The sequence below is a fragment of the Trachinotus anak genome, unplaced genomic scaffold (assembly GCF_046630095.1).
Source record: "Trachinotus anak isolate AG129_WGS33_773 ecotype Australia unplaced genomic scaffold, CSIRO_AGI_Tana_v1 ptg000021l, whole genome shotgun sequence".
NCBI classification, from domain to species: domain Eukaryota; kingdom Metazoa; phylum Chordata; class Actinopteri; order Carangiformes; family Carangidae; genus Trachinotus; species Trachinotus anak.
In genome coordinates this window covers 20,808,558-20,823,950 of record NW_027273872.1, presented here as the reverse complement: position 1 = coordinate 20,823,950, position 15,393 = coordinate 20,808,558, and the positions used below count along the sequence as shown (strand labels likewise).

The 15,393-nt window shown below is 40.0% G+C and overlaps 1 protein-coding gene across 1 annotated transcript; it reads left to right on the top strand.

The window, feature by feature from the left end:
- The first annotated feature begins 7,292 nt into the window (after positions 1-7,292).
- On the top strand, positions 7,293-13,964 carry LOC139605931 (cysteine-rich and transmembrane domain-containing protein 1). The gene is made up of 3 exons (XM_071457828.1): positions 7,293-7,430; positions 10,670-10,989; positions 12,886-13,964. The coding sequence occupies exons 2-3, from the start codon at positions 10,689-10,691 to the stop codon at positions 12,987-12,989; spliced, it is 405 nt and encodes a 134-aa protein (XP_071313929.1). The 5' UTR covers positions 7,293-7,430; positions 10,670-10,688; the 3' UTR covers positions 12,990-13,964.
- The last annotated feature ends 1,429 nt before the right edge of the window (positions 13,965-15,393 follow it).

The following is a 15,393-nucleotide window of genomic DNA, read 5'->3' as shown; positions in this document are numbered from 1 at the left end:
TACATTGTGGTTTTTTTATTTAATAAATGTCACATATTGAAGAACAGTGTTATTCATTATATCTTATATATATTATATCATGTAAAGTGTAATAAATCCATCAAGTTATGTAATATTTTCTTCCTTATATTCATGTAATTTTTACATTATTTTATCGTGCAGCTGCATGCTGACATAAAATCCACCATGTTACATACCATTTTAACACCTGGTCTATATGTCACTCACATCTAAACATTCGTAGTCGGAAAAAACTATTTAGTCATTAACCTACCCTTACATTTTTTAATATTCTTATGTATATGAGGTTTTCTCTTCTCAATTTGAAGTTTAAATTTTCATGCCTTTTTATGACCTGAAACTCTGTCTCTTGAAGCTCTTGAAGCTCATGTATTTTTTTAAGAGCATACAGGTCAAATCTGTCTACATAGCTAAGAAACTATGTGTCAATGAATAAGAACTTGTTGATTTCATAAGGACTTGGAAAAGACAGCTTTGCAACAGAGAGAATCTGGCTGCACTTTGACAAGGACTTTTTTTTAAAGCAACTTTGTAACACATGGACAATACTCCTTACCTAACCACAAACAGGACAAATGCAGAAATAAGATGACATAAATAAAAACTACAAGTAGAGTTGAGCAATTAAAATAATAATTCAGTAAAAATAAGCAGCTGTGTACGGGCCAGAATTATTATATTCAGCCATAAGTTGGCTATATAGACTTTTTTTATACACTTGTTAAGTAGAGAAAATATTTTTTTTAGTGCAGTGAGTGGTATTTTGAAACAACATGTATAGATTGTTATAATGATGATAAAAATGATATGATTGTTCTTAAAGATGAAACTGGATTTGAAAGCGAAGAAATCTGTATATTTATGGATCTGGAGCTCAGCCAGTCATATAAGGATTTCCATAAGTTTTTCATCGTGTCACAAGCATAAAAAAGCTGTTCTGTTGTTTCTACATTTATGTGGGTCTGCCTTTGTAAAACTATAATCGTCCCACGTTTTCAATGTTACTGCAGCCGGGGATTGTGGGACAGCATTGTCTCCTTTCCTAAGGAATATAAAAGCCCTTGTCTGTTACAGCCTCATTAACACCTTGTGTAATGGAGAAATACGGTATGTGGACACAGAAACCTACATGTTAAGTAGTAAATAAATTACATAACCATCTGGTGTAAAGAATGTTATGTTTTTGAGCTCTGGTGGAGTGGACCCCCCTCACACAGGCAGAAGGCAAAATCCATCTGTGTTGGGTTGATTAAGCAGTGAAGCAGTTGCTTTAGGCTAAGTTATTAGCATCAAGGTCAAACATAAGCGTACTTAATGTAGCTCAAGATGGAATATTGAACTGTCACACACTTATCACACCACATGGGCATCTTATAATTCCTGATTAATACATTGGTTGAATAAAACAAAAGATATAGCTCATTATAAACATTTTATATGTCTGAAAAGCAGCAGTGAATTCAAAGTACACCATTAGCACATGTTACTGAAAAACTGGAGGCTAACCAGACCCGTGTACAATGTGTATTCAGCCTCTCACACTGTATCAACAGGGTCAGGGCTGGGTATGCGTGGCCATTCCAGACACTGATCTCCAGATTAGGGGAGGCTGACTGGAGGAGTAGGTCTGGTCTTAAGGAATGAGGGCAGCTGCAGTGCAAAGGCAAGACATATTGAAACCACTCAGCAATGTGGGGCTCGGGGTGTGACACCTGCTGGTACTTGAGCTCAGATATGAAATTGTAAAGCAGTATGAGTCATGTTGAGGAATAAATATTTTTTCCAGCACTGATGATATCGCTGATGTCAACATATATCTTCGGTGCAGTGTTTAAGTGAGAAAAGCAGGTCCCTAGGCCTCATGTGTAAGGTGTGATCTGGGTCAGTCTGCTCAGCTGTTTTAGTCCCATAGCCTTGCAGATGTGACTGGCAATCATTTTGCATTGCATTAAAGCTAATAACTGACCTTTGGCCAGGAGGCTCTGACATATTAACTCCTATTTGTTAATATGATGCAAAGCATGCTCAAACATGTGCTCAGTGTTTGGTCTATTGCAGTTCTGTGGAGAACAAGCAAAGTACACTTGCTCAGTGCCATTGTGTTATGGTGCCCCACAGCAAATACTGGACCAATACAACAAAATGATAAGATTAAGAACTTTCTGCCAAAAGTCAGGGTAATGCTTAATCACCCTGCAGTTTGTGTGCACTTGGCTGTTTTTGTCAAATGTGCCGATTGACCTGCATGAAGCCTAGTGTTTGAACAAGTGCACGTGAGAGCAAGGCCAGGTGCCAGGCGACTATGAAATGTACCTCATGCTCCCAACATGTAATTTTGAGGGATTTCCTCTCTGGCGGTGGAAACTGAAAATAATACTCAAAGGTACTGTACCAAACAGCACTGTTCTGTTTATATAGACACACATACTGTATCTAGAAATCACCATCCATCACAGACATTTGGCTGAACCAGCACTTTCCACAAACACACACTAAACCACTGTCCACTACATCTTCATCAACATGTCTGCTGACTCGGCTTTAGTGGACCTTGGTAGCCACTGATGACCAATGATATCATAAGGTACATCATAAAGTAAAGGAAAGGCTGACTGTCTGGCTCAAAATAAAGTGAAAAGTGATAGCTTAAGAGGAGGACTGAAAATGAAATGCACACGTGGCATTGGGATTACACAACGTGTGCAAAGTATACCTGCCTTATCCACCTGCACAACAGCACTTCTGCTTTGTATTTATTATCAGTTTATATGTACAGTATGTACACAACATGATTACTTGCCACTTAAATTTGGTGTGAATGTCATATCAAATTTGGCAACAGAACTGACTCTCAGCTTCTCATCACTGCTGCACAGAATTTCCAACATCATTTGCCAGTGGTCATTTTTGATAATTATGAATTTAAAGGTCCCTTATTTAATAAAGTGAGATGGCCATGTCTTTTTTGATTATAAAGCAGGTCTAGGTGCTATATTAATACTGTGAAAGTATCAAAGCCTCAGTCCACAGAGAGCCTGTATTCAGAAACTGAGCCTTAAAACAAGCTGTCAGGACTTCTTTGTCTTTGAGATGTCATAACAAACAGTCACCGCTCAAGCCATGCCCCAAGCCCAGCCCACCTGGACTCCCTGTCCAGTCTTTCAGGATTTGGTTTCTCTGAGTGTTTACCTGAAATCTACTATATTTCTATTCAATCACTCAGAACTTCTGACCAACCCATTGTTACCAGAGCTCCAGAGAGAAAAAAACTACATTAAGATGGTTTTTGGTACCTAAAACCACAAATAATGCATATCTTCTCATGGATTAAAACTTCAAATAAAACACCAGAGCAGTGTAAAATATGGGCCCTTAAAAAATGTGGTTAGGTCAAGACATTTTTGTAGCAGTGGCAGTACTTCGATTGTAGTGGGAGGTCCACGCTAGAACGTAAATCACTGTGCATGTGACAGTGACAGCCTTACTGACATGCTTAAGAAAAAGTATCCATTCACTGAGCTATAGGGCCAAAAGTGTCTGCAAACAGGCATTTCACAAGTCTGAAAATGTGATGCATTCTATAAACACCCATAGGCCTATGATAAAATATAATTACATATATTTTACAGGTAAATTAGTCATCATTTCAAAGTAAAAGAAGGATTAGATATCCAAATAATGACCATTATTGTGACAAAATGTTCTCTTTGCCTCTGACCATGAAATGCTTCTTTTTGACTGACAGAGTTCGACGGAGTTCGACTGCCGTACAGTACAGTCCATAAAATGTTGTTTTGGAAAATATCAGCCTTGTATGTTCTCTGGAGAGGACTTCACTTCATCACCCTGCCTTCTGTCTATGGTTAAGTGAACCCCGGTAAACTTGCTCCACTGCCCTTCTCCATAGACAAAATATTCCCCCTTTTCATCTGCTTGCCCCTCCCCAACCCCTGCTCCCCTTCCAGTTCCCCTGTAAGAGGTTTGTGTCGAGTCGGCCTGGCCGACGAGGCTCTATTTTTGTCAGCTGCCCCTGCTGAAGCCGACTGTACAGGCTCGGGCTGAATTGCCGGGGCGACGATGTAAACAGATACTCAAACACATGGGCTGCTTGGTCACATCCATCATGACAGGGAGGGGACAGGGGCTGAAGTAGACCACATGTTTGTCTCATACATGAACACACACACACACACACACACACACACACACACACACACACTTAAATGTACATTACACTACTTTAACATTTACATTGCAGGAATTCAGCCAGCTGTTTTACAGAGTGACTTTAGTTGAGTATACTAGTAAAGTAATTGCCTATTCAATTCCTAGATCACTGCTGTACTAAATCTTGGAGAACATTAGGTTCATGTACTGTTGCAAAACAAGAACATTTCATAATAAGTTTACTCTATTTAGTTCCTACCTAGTGGTGAAGTTTGCAACATGATGTTATGCTATATGATATGATCTAAAAGTTTAAAAATCTTAAAGAAATTCCTAATTAAGTTCTGAATTGTTCTTAAGTTTCTCTGTGAAGCTACACTGAAGATGATATCTGGTCCTGCTCATTATGCAATAGTTAGTGGTTGCGTTGTTTACAATGCAGAAAACACTGTGTTACCATGTATTTGATTCAGTCATAGGATAAAGTTTGTGATGCGTTTGCTCTTTTGGTTGTTGCACAATCTCTGATATGTCACATAGGACAGATTCAAATCAGCAGTTTTAAAGCTGCTGCCCTGCTATTGCTTAAAGCACCACCAGTGATAGTACTGCTCATCATCTTTTCCATGCATAACTTCACACTGGCTATATACAGAGCTTAGTGTGTGTATGTCAGAGGTCAGGTATCTGTTCCTCAGGGGCACCACTGGTCTACAACTCTTTCTGTTGATATACAGTAGATTATCTGTTGTCCACGCTCATTGTGCAAGCCTTATCAAATGTTGCAGCACGGCCTGGTATCACCTTACAGAACAGAGACCACTGCATTTTACATTCCCCTGTCAAAGGCAGCTGTCTTTCTGGCTAGCTGCTGGTATGCTACTATATTCATACTGTACTCATGTAATGTCATGTCTAATGGAGGAAATGGGATGATGTTTCACAACCCTGTCTCCCAGCCCCACAACCGCCTTTGTGTTGTGTGTGTGTGGTATTCATGCCAGGGTGCGTTTATTTGACAGCTACAGTTATTAGTTACTTTAAAGATTAATAATAAATCATCAAACTGCATCATCAGTTTATAAAATACGATAGTTTTTAGAGATGAAATAGTTAAATTAACTCCACTGCTGCAAAGTTCAAATGCTACTTACATGTTAATGCAGCAGGAATTATTATCCAGTGTTATATAATAATGCAACCGCTACACATGTAATTCTGCTGCACTTCAACAGCTGATGCTTTTAGTAAATTATGCAGATAATAGTGACATTGTGAATGCAGAATTTTTGCTAATAAGAAAGGATTTCTACACTGTAGCATTGGCACTTTTTTTCTTAAGTAAATCATCTAGACACTTCTTTCACCATTGGCTTTCATGTGTTTGCACTCACACCACAGTATTTTGGCATACATGCATATGTTTGCAAGTGTGTGCTTCACTCTGGCTGTGAGCTCGCTAGTCACTGCCCACCTAAAAAGAGCACAGACACTGACAGTGAGTTAAAGCTTGACATGTGCAGATTGGCCCACGAGCCACAGCTCCCATCATAACAGAAACTGAGCAGACTCACTGCTTTTCCATAAACAGACGTTAGACATCAGACATAGTTTTAGGGAAATTGTACCCACTCTAATTCCCAAGCACATTGTTCACACATTAGTTTAAATGCACTTGGCACTTTGTTGTGAAGTTTTCTTCAAATTGCTGTTTTAGTAAACTTAATGATAATCTTAATGATAGTTAAAACTGCCGACTGCAGATATATTAGCCTCCATATCAACAGAACAGTGCGACTACCTGAAGCGCAAGGAACTGTCTCAACCAAGTCTCGGAGAAAAATATACTGGAAAAGACTGACATCTGCTGGAAGAAAACCAGTTGTGCATGTTAACCAAGCAGCTGTACAGTTGTCAACAAATATGTACAAACATATATTGGTGGTCAAAAGTTTTCGGTTTTTATATGTTTATATATATATATATATATATATATATATATATATATATATATAAAATCACAAAAACTGAAAAATCATGTAGATTTTGTAGAAAACAAACATTTTCCAGGGATTAAAGAACTGGTTAACTTAAAGCTTCCTGTAGCAATGGAAGTAAATGAAGTCTTGAAAGTAAGTGCAAACGATCCCTACAGGTGCCCCCATTTTTGTTGATTACTTACACACCCTGTGTCTGTTTACTAAGGCATTGTTGGAACAAACTGTGTTACAACACCCTCTTGAGTCATTATTAGGATAACAGTGCACAGCAGGAAGTAGTAGCCTACTGTATATTGCCATTAGAATAGTGGGAAAAACACGAGTAACAGAGGAAGACAGACTGGTTGGTCAGGAGTTCATCCTACAGCAAGATAATGACCCAAAACATGAGAGGAAAAGAAACAGACAGTGGCTTCACATGATGGAAGACCAGCACAGTCCCCAGACTTAAACCCCATAGAGCTGGTTGAACTGGACATAAGGTACAAGCACAAAATAATCATGGGAACTTTCTGAAAAGTATTTGATTTCCATTGTAGAAAGAATGTCACAAGCGTGTTCGGCTGCTGAATGAGTCAAACATTTAGATTTAATTAAACTCAACAAGAAAATTCCCCGATTCCTTGTTTCTAAAATCTAATTTTTTTTCTCTGCTGTAATTTGAGAAACACTGAGACATTTAATTGTGTAAATTTAAATAAAAGCTAGAAAAACTGAACTGAACTGTTTCTAAATGTATATAATTCTAATTATGTTTAAAAAATAATGCTATTGATAATGTGTAAGAGCTGCCAAGCGCAATAAAATAAAAGATCTAATTCTAAGGACGACAATAACTAGGTCACTAATTAATGATTAACATTTATCAGCCACTGAGCTGTTGCCTGTTCTCGTACTCATTTCGTCTTCCAGTCGGTGATGTAGGCCTTTTTAATCTTTCATCTAGTCAGATGATCCGGAGTCATCGCTTTTTACTGACGTCCCTCTGGTCATCGCTCTGGCTTGTGATTGGTCGCTGCAGCGGCCGCAGCCAATCCCGTCGTTTATTGGCCGCCAGCACTCCCAGTGCCGTACCCTTCAAATGACGTCACGTCCCGCAAACGCTATACGCATTGGGTTTCTGGAGGAGAGAGGGTCGCTCATTGCGGTAAAAATAGTAATAAACACCGGAGAGAGAAGGAGTTTCTTTCTAAACAGGCACTGCTGCTGTTTACCCCAGACGGGAATACTGTTTATCTTGAGGTAGGTGGTCCTCACAAGACCGTAAATGTGTTCAAATGTGTCGCCATGAACTTTGTGGACTGGAAATGTTAGCAGTCATAGTGGGTCGTGGCCTGCAGGTGCCACTTCTATTTGGCTTATGTTGGTAGCTAAATATTTCTTTAACGTTGTCTGTGTAACCTAAGCTAATGTCGATGCTGTCGACGTGAATATGTACTAATATTAATAGTAATAACAGCTAATGTGGTAGTATTAGATAATAAAAAACAAGCTCCATTGGCGAATTCAAATGAATGTTATGAGGCTGAATGTCACTTCAAGTTTGTAGCAACAAATGTTTTGGTTACTGTCCTGTTAATTACATATATTTATGTGTAGTATCAGTGTGTCGTGACTTTGCTCACTCCTTGTGTGTGTGTGTGTGTGTGTGTGTGTGTGTGTGTGTGAATGATGGTTGTGGGTCTGATTCTTTCTAATTAGGTCCAAAGGGGTGTCCTTACATACAGTCAGCCTCTTAGTATTGTGATGTCTCTAGACGTAGAGAAAGTAAACATTGGCTGCCAAGATACAGAGCTGCTGTGTAACATGGATGTTTACAGCTCGGGTAAACAAAGGCTCATTATAATGAAGCTCTTTTTGTAGGCCAACACAGAAAAGATCGTTATGTCGGCCATCTTAGGCCTTAATTCTAGGGAACCAAGAATTTAATGTGTTAATGTGTTATATTTCTACTGGACATTTAGCTTCAAAGTTGATATCATGTGGTTAGATTAACTGGTAAACTTCCTGTTTAAATTTCCATAAAAATACAATAGGAATTAGTTCATTCATTTACTTCTCCTGATGTGATTGTATTTGTATTTTTCAATCACAACATTGGCGTTTATATGAGCTGATATTAGCAGCCTTGGGTTGGTTTTACAAAATGTAAACATATTTGATCAGCTACCTAATTTTGTCCCTTCCTCACTCTACTGTGATATATTTTTATTCAGGTTAACAACTTCAACCCAGTTAAGTGGCTTTTTTATTGTAAATTGTTAAATGCTGCCATTATAACAACACATTTGTTAGTGCACTGACTACGCCTGGTAATCCTTTGTCAATATGTAAAGTGCCATTAAGGTTCAGAGCCATGTCACGAATTGAGACACGTCTCAGGTGCACTGTTTGTGAGTGTGTGTCTGTGTCTGTATGTGATATTATCACCATGATGTTGTTGTGGAAACATTGTGTGAGCTCACTCATTTATTCTTGCAGTCCAACAGGAAAAAAAAAACAAATGACACACATGCCAATAACCATACACTCCACACACAGATACTGCCTTCATATGGGTCTAGACCTGTGAATCACCAAACATTAGTGGAGATTATTATCGGTACAATATAGGCAAGGTATGCTCGAAGGTGAACTTCGTTGTTGTAGACTTCTTTCTTGGTGTCAGATTACTGATTATTTGCAAGGTCCCTTTGAAAGAAGCTTTTCTCAGCCTTTAGCAAGTAATGTAACACCCTGAAATCACAAACGACTTAGGAGCTGGAACAATGCTCCGGCAGTCATTGAAGAAGCTTCCCTGTTGACACGGAGAGAGAGAAATCTGATAATTGTGTTATTTTATTAGTCCTCCCTGCCTTAAGGTGCAACACAAACAGTTCACCAGGGATCATTCTGTTCCTCCAGGAGCACGGTAACCATAGTTACTGAGGCCCTGCCATCTGTCAGTAGCTTTACGAACACATTCAGGTGGTGAAATGACCGGCCATCTTTTAAAAAGCACTGTGCGGAGAAGCTTAGTGCTGAAATTAAAGCAGGACATAGTAATCATGTTTTACTACAACATTAGCTGTTCCTTCAAATTCCCATTTGGTCTGTTTAAAATTACACTCTCACAGTATTTAGAAATTTGTTTCAAATGTACTCAGCATCTCATATTCAGGTATAACACTCACGAAGAGCCACCTTTAAACCTTGTTAATTGCGTTCTTACCAAATTTGGTAATCAAAGAGATGGAAACTCGATCATAATACTTTGAACCTCATAAATACAGTATCGTTTTTTCCAAAACAGATAAGAAATACAGATAATAGCATTAGCAACAACTAGTGTTGAGAAATGCCTCTTGGCACAATTCAGTTTACAGCAACAGCTACTACATTGCTTTATTATAGACAGAGGATGGGATGTGGGTAGCTGAAAGACATTAGACTGCTATTTAGATGTTTATAGTGTACATACACAACGTGACAGAGGAATCCTGGGAGGCCTAACAGAGTTGCTGTCCTCCATGTGGCCTGCATTAGTTTGTTGTGGCTGTTCTGCATGAGCAAATCCAGTGATGAGGGCTAGCACGAGGGTTGTGATGGTCCCAGATCTACTGCCCCTTCTCAGAAGCCATTAGTGGTTAGCTGTGAAATGCACTTCCTTGTTATGAGGTCTTGAGGGGGGCGAATGACCTTTAGACACTGAGCTGCTCACAAACATTGATTGTACTTTCAGAATAGCCTAAGATTAAAATATGTAAATCTTCCTTCTTATGCTAGTTTGACACATCGCACGGAAATACATGTAGGTGTGATCTTGACCATATGACACGTCACGATGGTGTGTTTCTGAGTAAGGGGGAAAACCAAGTGTGAAGACAAGACCATGATCAGCGCAGTTTCTTTCTCCCCCTTCTCTTTCCCATGATTCATTTGGTTAGCCTCACCCTGCACACCATGACACTGCCTCCATTTGAAAAGTCTGTGTGAACAGTAGTAAGATAATGGTGTTTGTCTCTGGTAGGGCTGATGTAGGATGTGATTTACCATTAACTCATAGGATGTGCTTGTGTTTCCCGCTGGGCTGAGGAGACTGAGGTTGTTTGCTGTGTGAGTCTGCAAAAGCATAAAAACACAAGGATATGGGTTTATATGTTATGTACATTTCTGCTCTGGGAAACAGTTGAATCATTCTTGTGCCTGTTTGAAAATGTTGTGCTCTTATATCAGGACTCTGGGGAATTCAGTGCCTAATGTGACTCTAGAGGCCGAATGCATGGACATACACTCACACAGTTTTTAAAATATGGTTCACATTGATCTGATCTCTCACTTTTGTTAAAAAAACAAGAAAGAAACTATGATGAACTATGATGAACTGTTACAAGCTTTGCAGTACAAGAACGTCTATCACAAGGTCCTCAAATAACAGAGCTTAACTGCAGTACAAGGAAATTTTGTTGGTTGAAAATGCTTCATTTTTGTTTGTTTTTCAGGTAATTGTTCAACCCAAAGATGAATTTTGAGCAGCCTCCTCCATACCCAGGCAGCGGCCCCACTGCTCCAGGCTACCCAGCACAGGGCCCACCTCCACAAGGCTACCCACCTCAGGGTTATCCTCAACAGGGGTACCCAGTGAACATGGAGCAGCCTAATCCAGCATACCCCAACTACCCTGCTGGACCAGGTGGCCCCGGAGGTCCTTATCCTGGCCAAGGACAGCCTCCTTATCATGGATACTCTGGACAACCACAGTTTGGCTGGCAGGGGGGACCCCCTCCTGGGCCTATGTATGGGGAAGCTCCCAAAAACACAGGTGAGTAATAACACTAAATAGAGATTGATGCAAATATGGGGGGCTCACTTAAATCATTACATCAGAGTGTGTATCAGGTAAATATTTTATTTAACAAGTACTAAATTATTGAACAATACATACAGCTCCATTGCTTCACATTGTGTCGAACATATATCGACCCTCATTAACTGGGATTGGGTCGTGAGGGTTGATTACATAAAGTGACTGAGCAGTGAGCCCAGTCCTGGCGCACGCAGGCAGCACACTCGCACCCCGACTGACAGACACACAGAGAGGGCCGGTAAAGAGACAGACAGGGATGGTAAAAACTCTCTAGATATTTTTTCACAGCCCACCGCTCTACCATACAACAGGATTTCTCCTTGTGCTCCGGATGGTCATTGTCCAACTACGACAGACGGGTCTATTGTCTCTGTGTTTGAGAGAGGGGGGGGGGGGGGTCAAGGAGGGGCTGAGTGAATCAATGTACTGCACACAGCTCTAGAGAAAATAGAAAATCAATTATGTGGTGGTCAATGGTGATATTGTGGCAGGCCACAAGTAATTCAATGCATGGGAAACTGATACAACTAATAATGGATGGATGGAATTCAGCCATTAGTAGCTGCTTTAGTTTCTGGTCCCTGGTATTGTTGTCTCACTGTCACATGGCTTACTGGGACATTTGAATGGAATGGAGCCATTATTCTTGTTTTTCGTAACACCTACGACAAGTCAAAAGCAGAGAATCCTCACATTTGAGAAACTAGAACCATCAAATATTTAAAAATATATCATGATTGTCTCATCAATTAATTGACATATTGTTTCAGCTCCATCTGGGGCTGTAAATTGCTAAAACAGATATTATGTGGAGTAAGCTATTAAGGATTCATGAGTGTGAAATCAAGCCAGGTTTAAGATAAAAGGTGTGTGAATGCAGTAGCACCTCCCGTCTGAGCATCCAGAGTAAAGTGCAGCACAAGCTGTGAAACAAAAAGAACAATGTAAAATATTCAAAATGATAATGCAAAGAGAACCGTCCTAAACACAGATAACACATTCATGTTTTAAAGCAGGCAGGAAGGTGATACCGCTCCTGTAAGTGACTTAAGATAAGCCTCTCCTGGTTGATCAAGGGAGAGCGCCCTGATATCAAGATGCTTGCATAAGTGGTTTGATAGAGCTGTTCATTATTAAATATTGGCCAATCATTAACTCGCCCTTCGTCATATTATTATCAGAGTTCAGTATGATAAGAGGTCAGCGAACGTCACTTAATCTATTGACCTGGAGCAGGTCACCTTAGTAACACATTCCCCCGTGTCATGAGTCACTGCACCTGGCTGTTAAAAGCAGGGTGATTTGTTTCCCTCCACATAAATGATTAATCACAAACACGAGGAAGCGAAGATGTATTCATTCAGGCCTGTTGTTTGACTTGTTTTTTTTGTCTGGTGGTAACAGGTGGTAAACCTCACATACGGGTAACATTATCCTTTCACATGACAAATTTAGATTGTCATGTGATGTATTGACTGAGGGTGAAATAAATTCGCTGCAGTACATGTGAAGTGAAGGGAAATGCCTTGTGGGGGGCACAGAGGTGTGTGGGTTCCCGAACGCTCTCGTTTCATTTGCTCAATGATACCTCGAAGCGATGATGTTGCTCAGCTGTAATGCTGTCTGATCATGGCTCTGGGCTGCTATGGTATTACCATGGAGATGTGCCTCCCATGATGAACGTAATTAGAGGGAAATCATAGCAGCCATGGTTACACTTGAACCCACTGCTGAGGATTTGATGGCGTTTTTTATTCTAATTACTTTCTTTTCTTTTGCCGTCTTCTGTATCTCTCCTTGCCACCCCTTCCTGGCTCCGTTCTTCTTTCCTCTGTCTTTCTTCCTCTGCAGTGTACGTGGTGGAGGACAGGAGAAGAGACGACACAGGAGACACATGCCTGACAGCCTGCTGGACAGCTCTGTGTTGCTGCTGTCTCTGGGACATGCTGACATAACGCTATTCACCAACTGTTCACCCCCATTACCCCCATGCCCCCCATTTCTGTGCCTTGAACCCCATCACCCTCTTCCCCACCTTCCCTTAAACCTCGCACTCCCTTAAAACTACCCCTCCATTTCCTCTACCCGTCCTTTGCTTGTCTATAAATAAAAGATCCCATATGGAAGTCTCTTCCCAGGGCAGCCCCCTTTACCTTGATGTGAAACCCTCAGCACTGACTGACAGACTGACCGACCCTGTCAAGGGGGCTACTCTGTAGCAGCTTGTAACTGAGCTCCTAAACACAACCTGAATCTCAGGCTCTTCACTGCAATCACACACCTACACACAACAGGCAGCACACACACACGCACACAAGGGAGATACACAAAAACACATACACACATACAGTATACTTGGATCTCAGGCTCATCTAGTGTGATGCTCTTTGGCACTTTATGATGATTACCTCTGTAAGATACAACTCCTGCCTGCCTCCTCAACCACCTCCAACCCTCTCTAACCGCCCTTCAGCTTTGCTACTGCCCCTGACCCCAAGGACTACCCCTTATTCTGGACTTCCCCTGTACCCCAAAGGCCACTAAGACCCTGGCTGCTAATGAGCCACAGGGTGCTCTTAAGAAGTTCATGCTTGAAACGTATCCCTTTCATTTGCACACAAGCTGTTTTTGCCGACGTACGTCTTCAGGTGGAATCGTATGACAATAAATGGAATGCATTTTTAAAGATGACAGTGATTTATGTTTGATTACTGTTCACATTCAATGGCCACAATTTTTTTTTTTCATGGTGATCTTGATATGAAAAATTATTCCAATATTATTTTTATTACATACCTTGGAGATAAAACTGAAAATATGAAAAAAAAGTTGTGATTGCTGAACAGAATAAACCAAATGACCTGTTAAATGCCTTTTTTTGCTTTAGATGAGAATCTTGCATTAAAATAATTTATTCCCGTGAAATTGAAGACTGTGAGCTGTGTTTATTGCAGCATCATGCATGTGTGTGAGTGTTGTGTGGAAGGCTAAAGTGGAATAGGGAGTATAGATGTTGTATAGATCAGTATACTGCCGCGGCCCGGGCCTGGTGAGATCCATGCAGCTATTTATAACACAGCTGTTAGTGCAGGATGTTGGTTGCAACGCGGCTGCTCGATGCATTAACAATATGATTCACAAAAGTGAAAGTGACAGATAAAACTGAAAAGGGAATAAATTACCACATGAATCGTGGCTTCCTAATGCACTCTACCTTAAAGGCAGTGGTGAAAAAAACATTTAGTCAAGCGCTATCATTTTGAAGTATTTGTACTTTACTTGACTATTTCCATTTTATGCTATTTAACACTGTTGCTCCACTACCATTCGATTCAGAGGGAAATAATTGTGCTTTCTGCTCCTCTACATTTATTTGACTGGTGCTGGTTACTTTTCAGATTAAAAGTTTTAATACAAAACAAAGGAGCAGTTTCTAAAATATGACGCATATCTATAGATTCAACTTCCCAACAGTATATGTAGTTAAAATAAAAAAAATTACAACATTAAAGTACTGCCTATATTTTAACACTGACATGGGCCATTCTGCATAATGAGTACTTTTACTTTTGTTACTATAAGTACATGTTGTTGCTAAAGCTCTGTACTTTAAAGTTACACATAATTGACAGTGTGGTATTGGAGCTTTTACAAAGTGCTACAACAACTGTTTTTCATTGGCCACCTGAGGGCAGCAGACACAGGCAGCGAACACAACATTGGCACATTATCACATTCAGAGTTGAACAGTGAACAATGTTAGCAAACTGTTGGTAGTTATAAATCATGGAGAAATATTAGCATTCATTTAAAGTCCTATCTGTGGTTACTCTGTGAACGTATGAACAATATTCACCTGCTTTTTAGCTGTTTTTCAACTCATCAGGAACACGGTGAAAAGTACCTCACCTAAATAATGTCATCAATGTGCCAAAACGCCTGCTGCTTGTTCGCATTATTCATAGTCATTTAATCCATTGAAATATTGGTTATAGACTCTTAAATCTCTTCTACCACTGCTGACAGAGGATGAGGCATCAAATTCAATACAAGAGGATAAAATTACAATTTACATGTAAGCATGTGGAGTTAACAGGGGTGATCTTAATGACCACTGAAAAGCACATTGGAATCAATGAACAGTCAATGTCAAAAATATTGCCCCCCTTGTACTGTAAGTGTTTATTACTGGTACACTGGTAGCGAGTGGTTGTTCACCGGCATGCCGTCAAGGCAGTGGTGTCATTTATGTATCAATTTTTAACAAGAATATCTGAAGGAAAAATGTACTTCATCAGTGAGATTGACGCACAAGTAAAACATAAAAGAATAATATGCTTGTTTTAATTAATGGAACCA

Bases quoted from the DNA above. Each gene is read 5' to 3' on its own strand.
- LOC139605931 (XM_071457828.1), top strand. From the start codon at position 10,689: ATGAATTTTGAGCAGCCTCCTCCATACCCAGGCAGCGGCCCCACTGCT. The intron at 10,990-12,885 runs GTGAGTAATAAC...CTTCCTCTGCAG, and splicing joins GGAAGCTCCCAAAAACACAG to TGTACGTGGTGGAGGACAGG.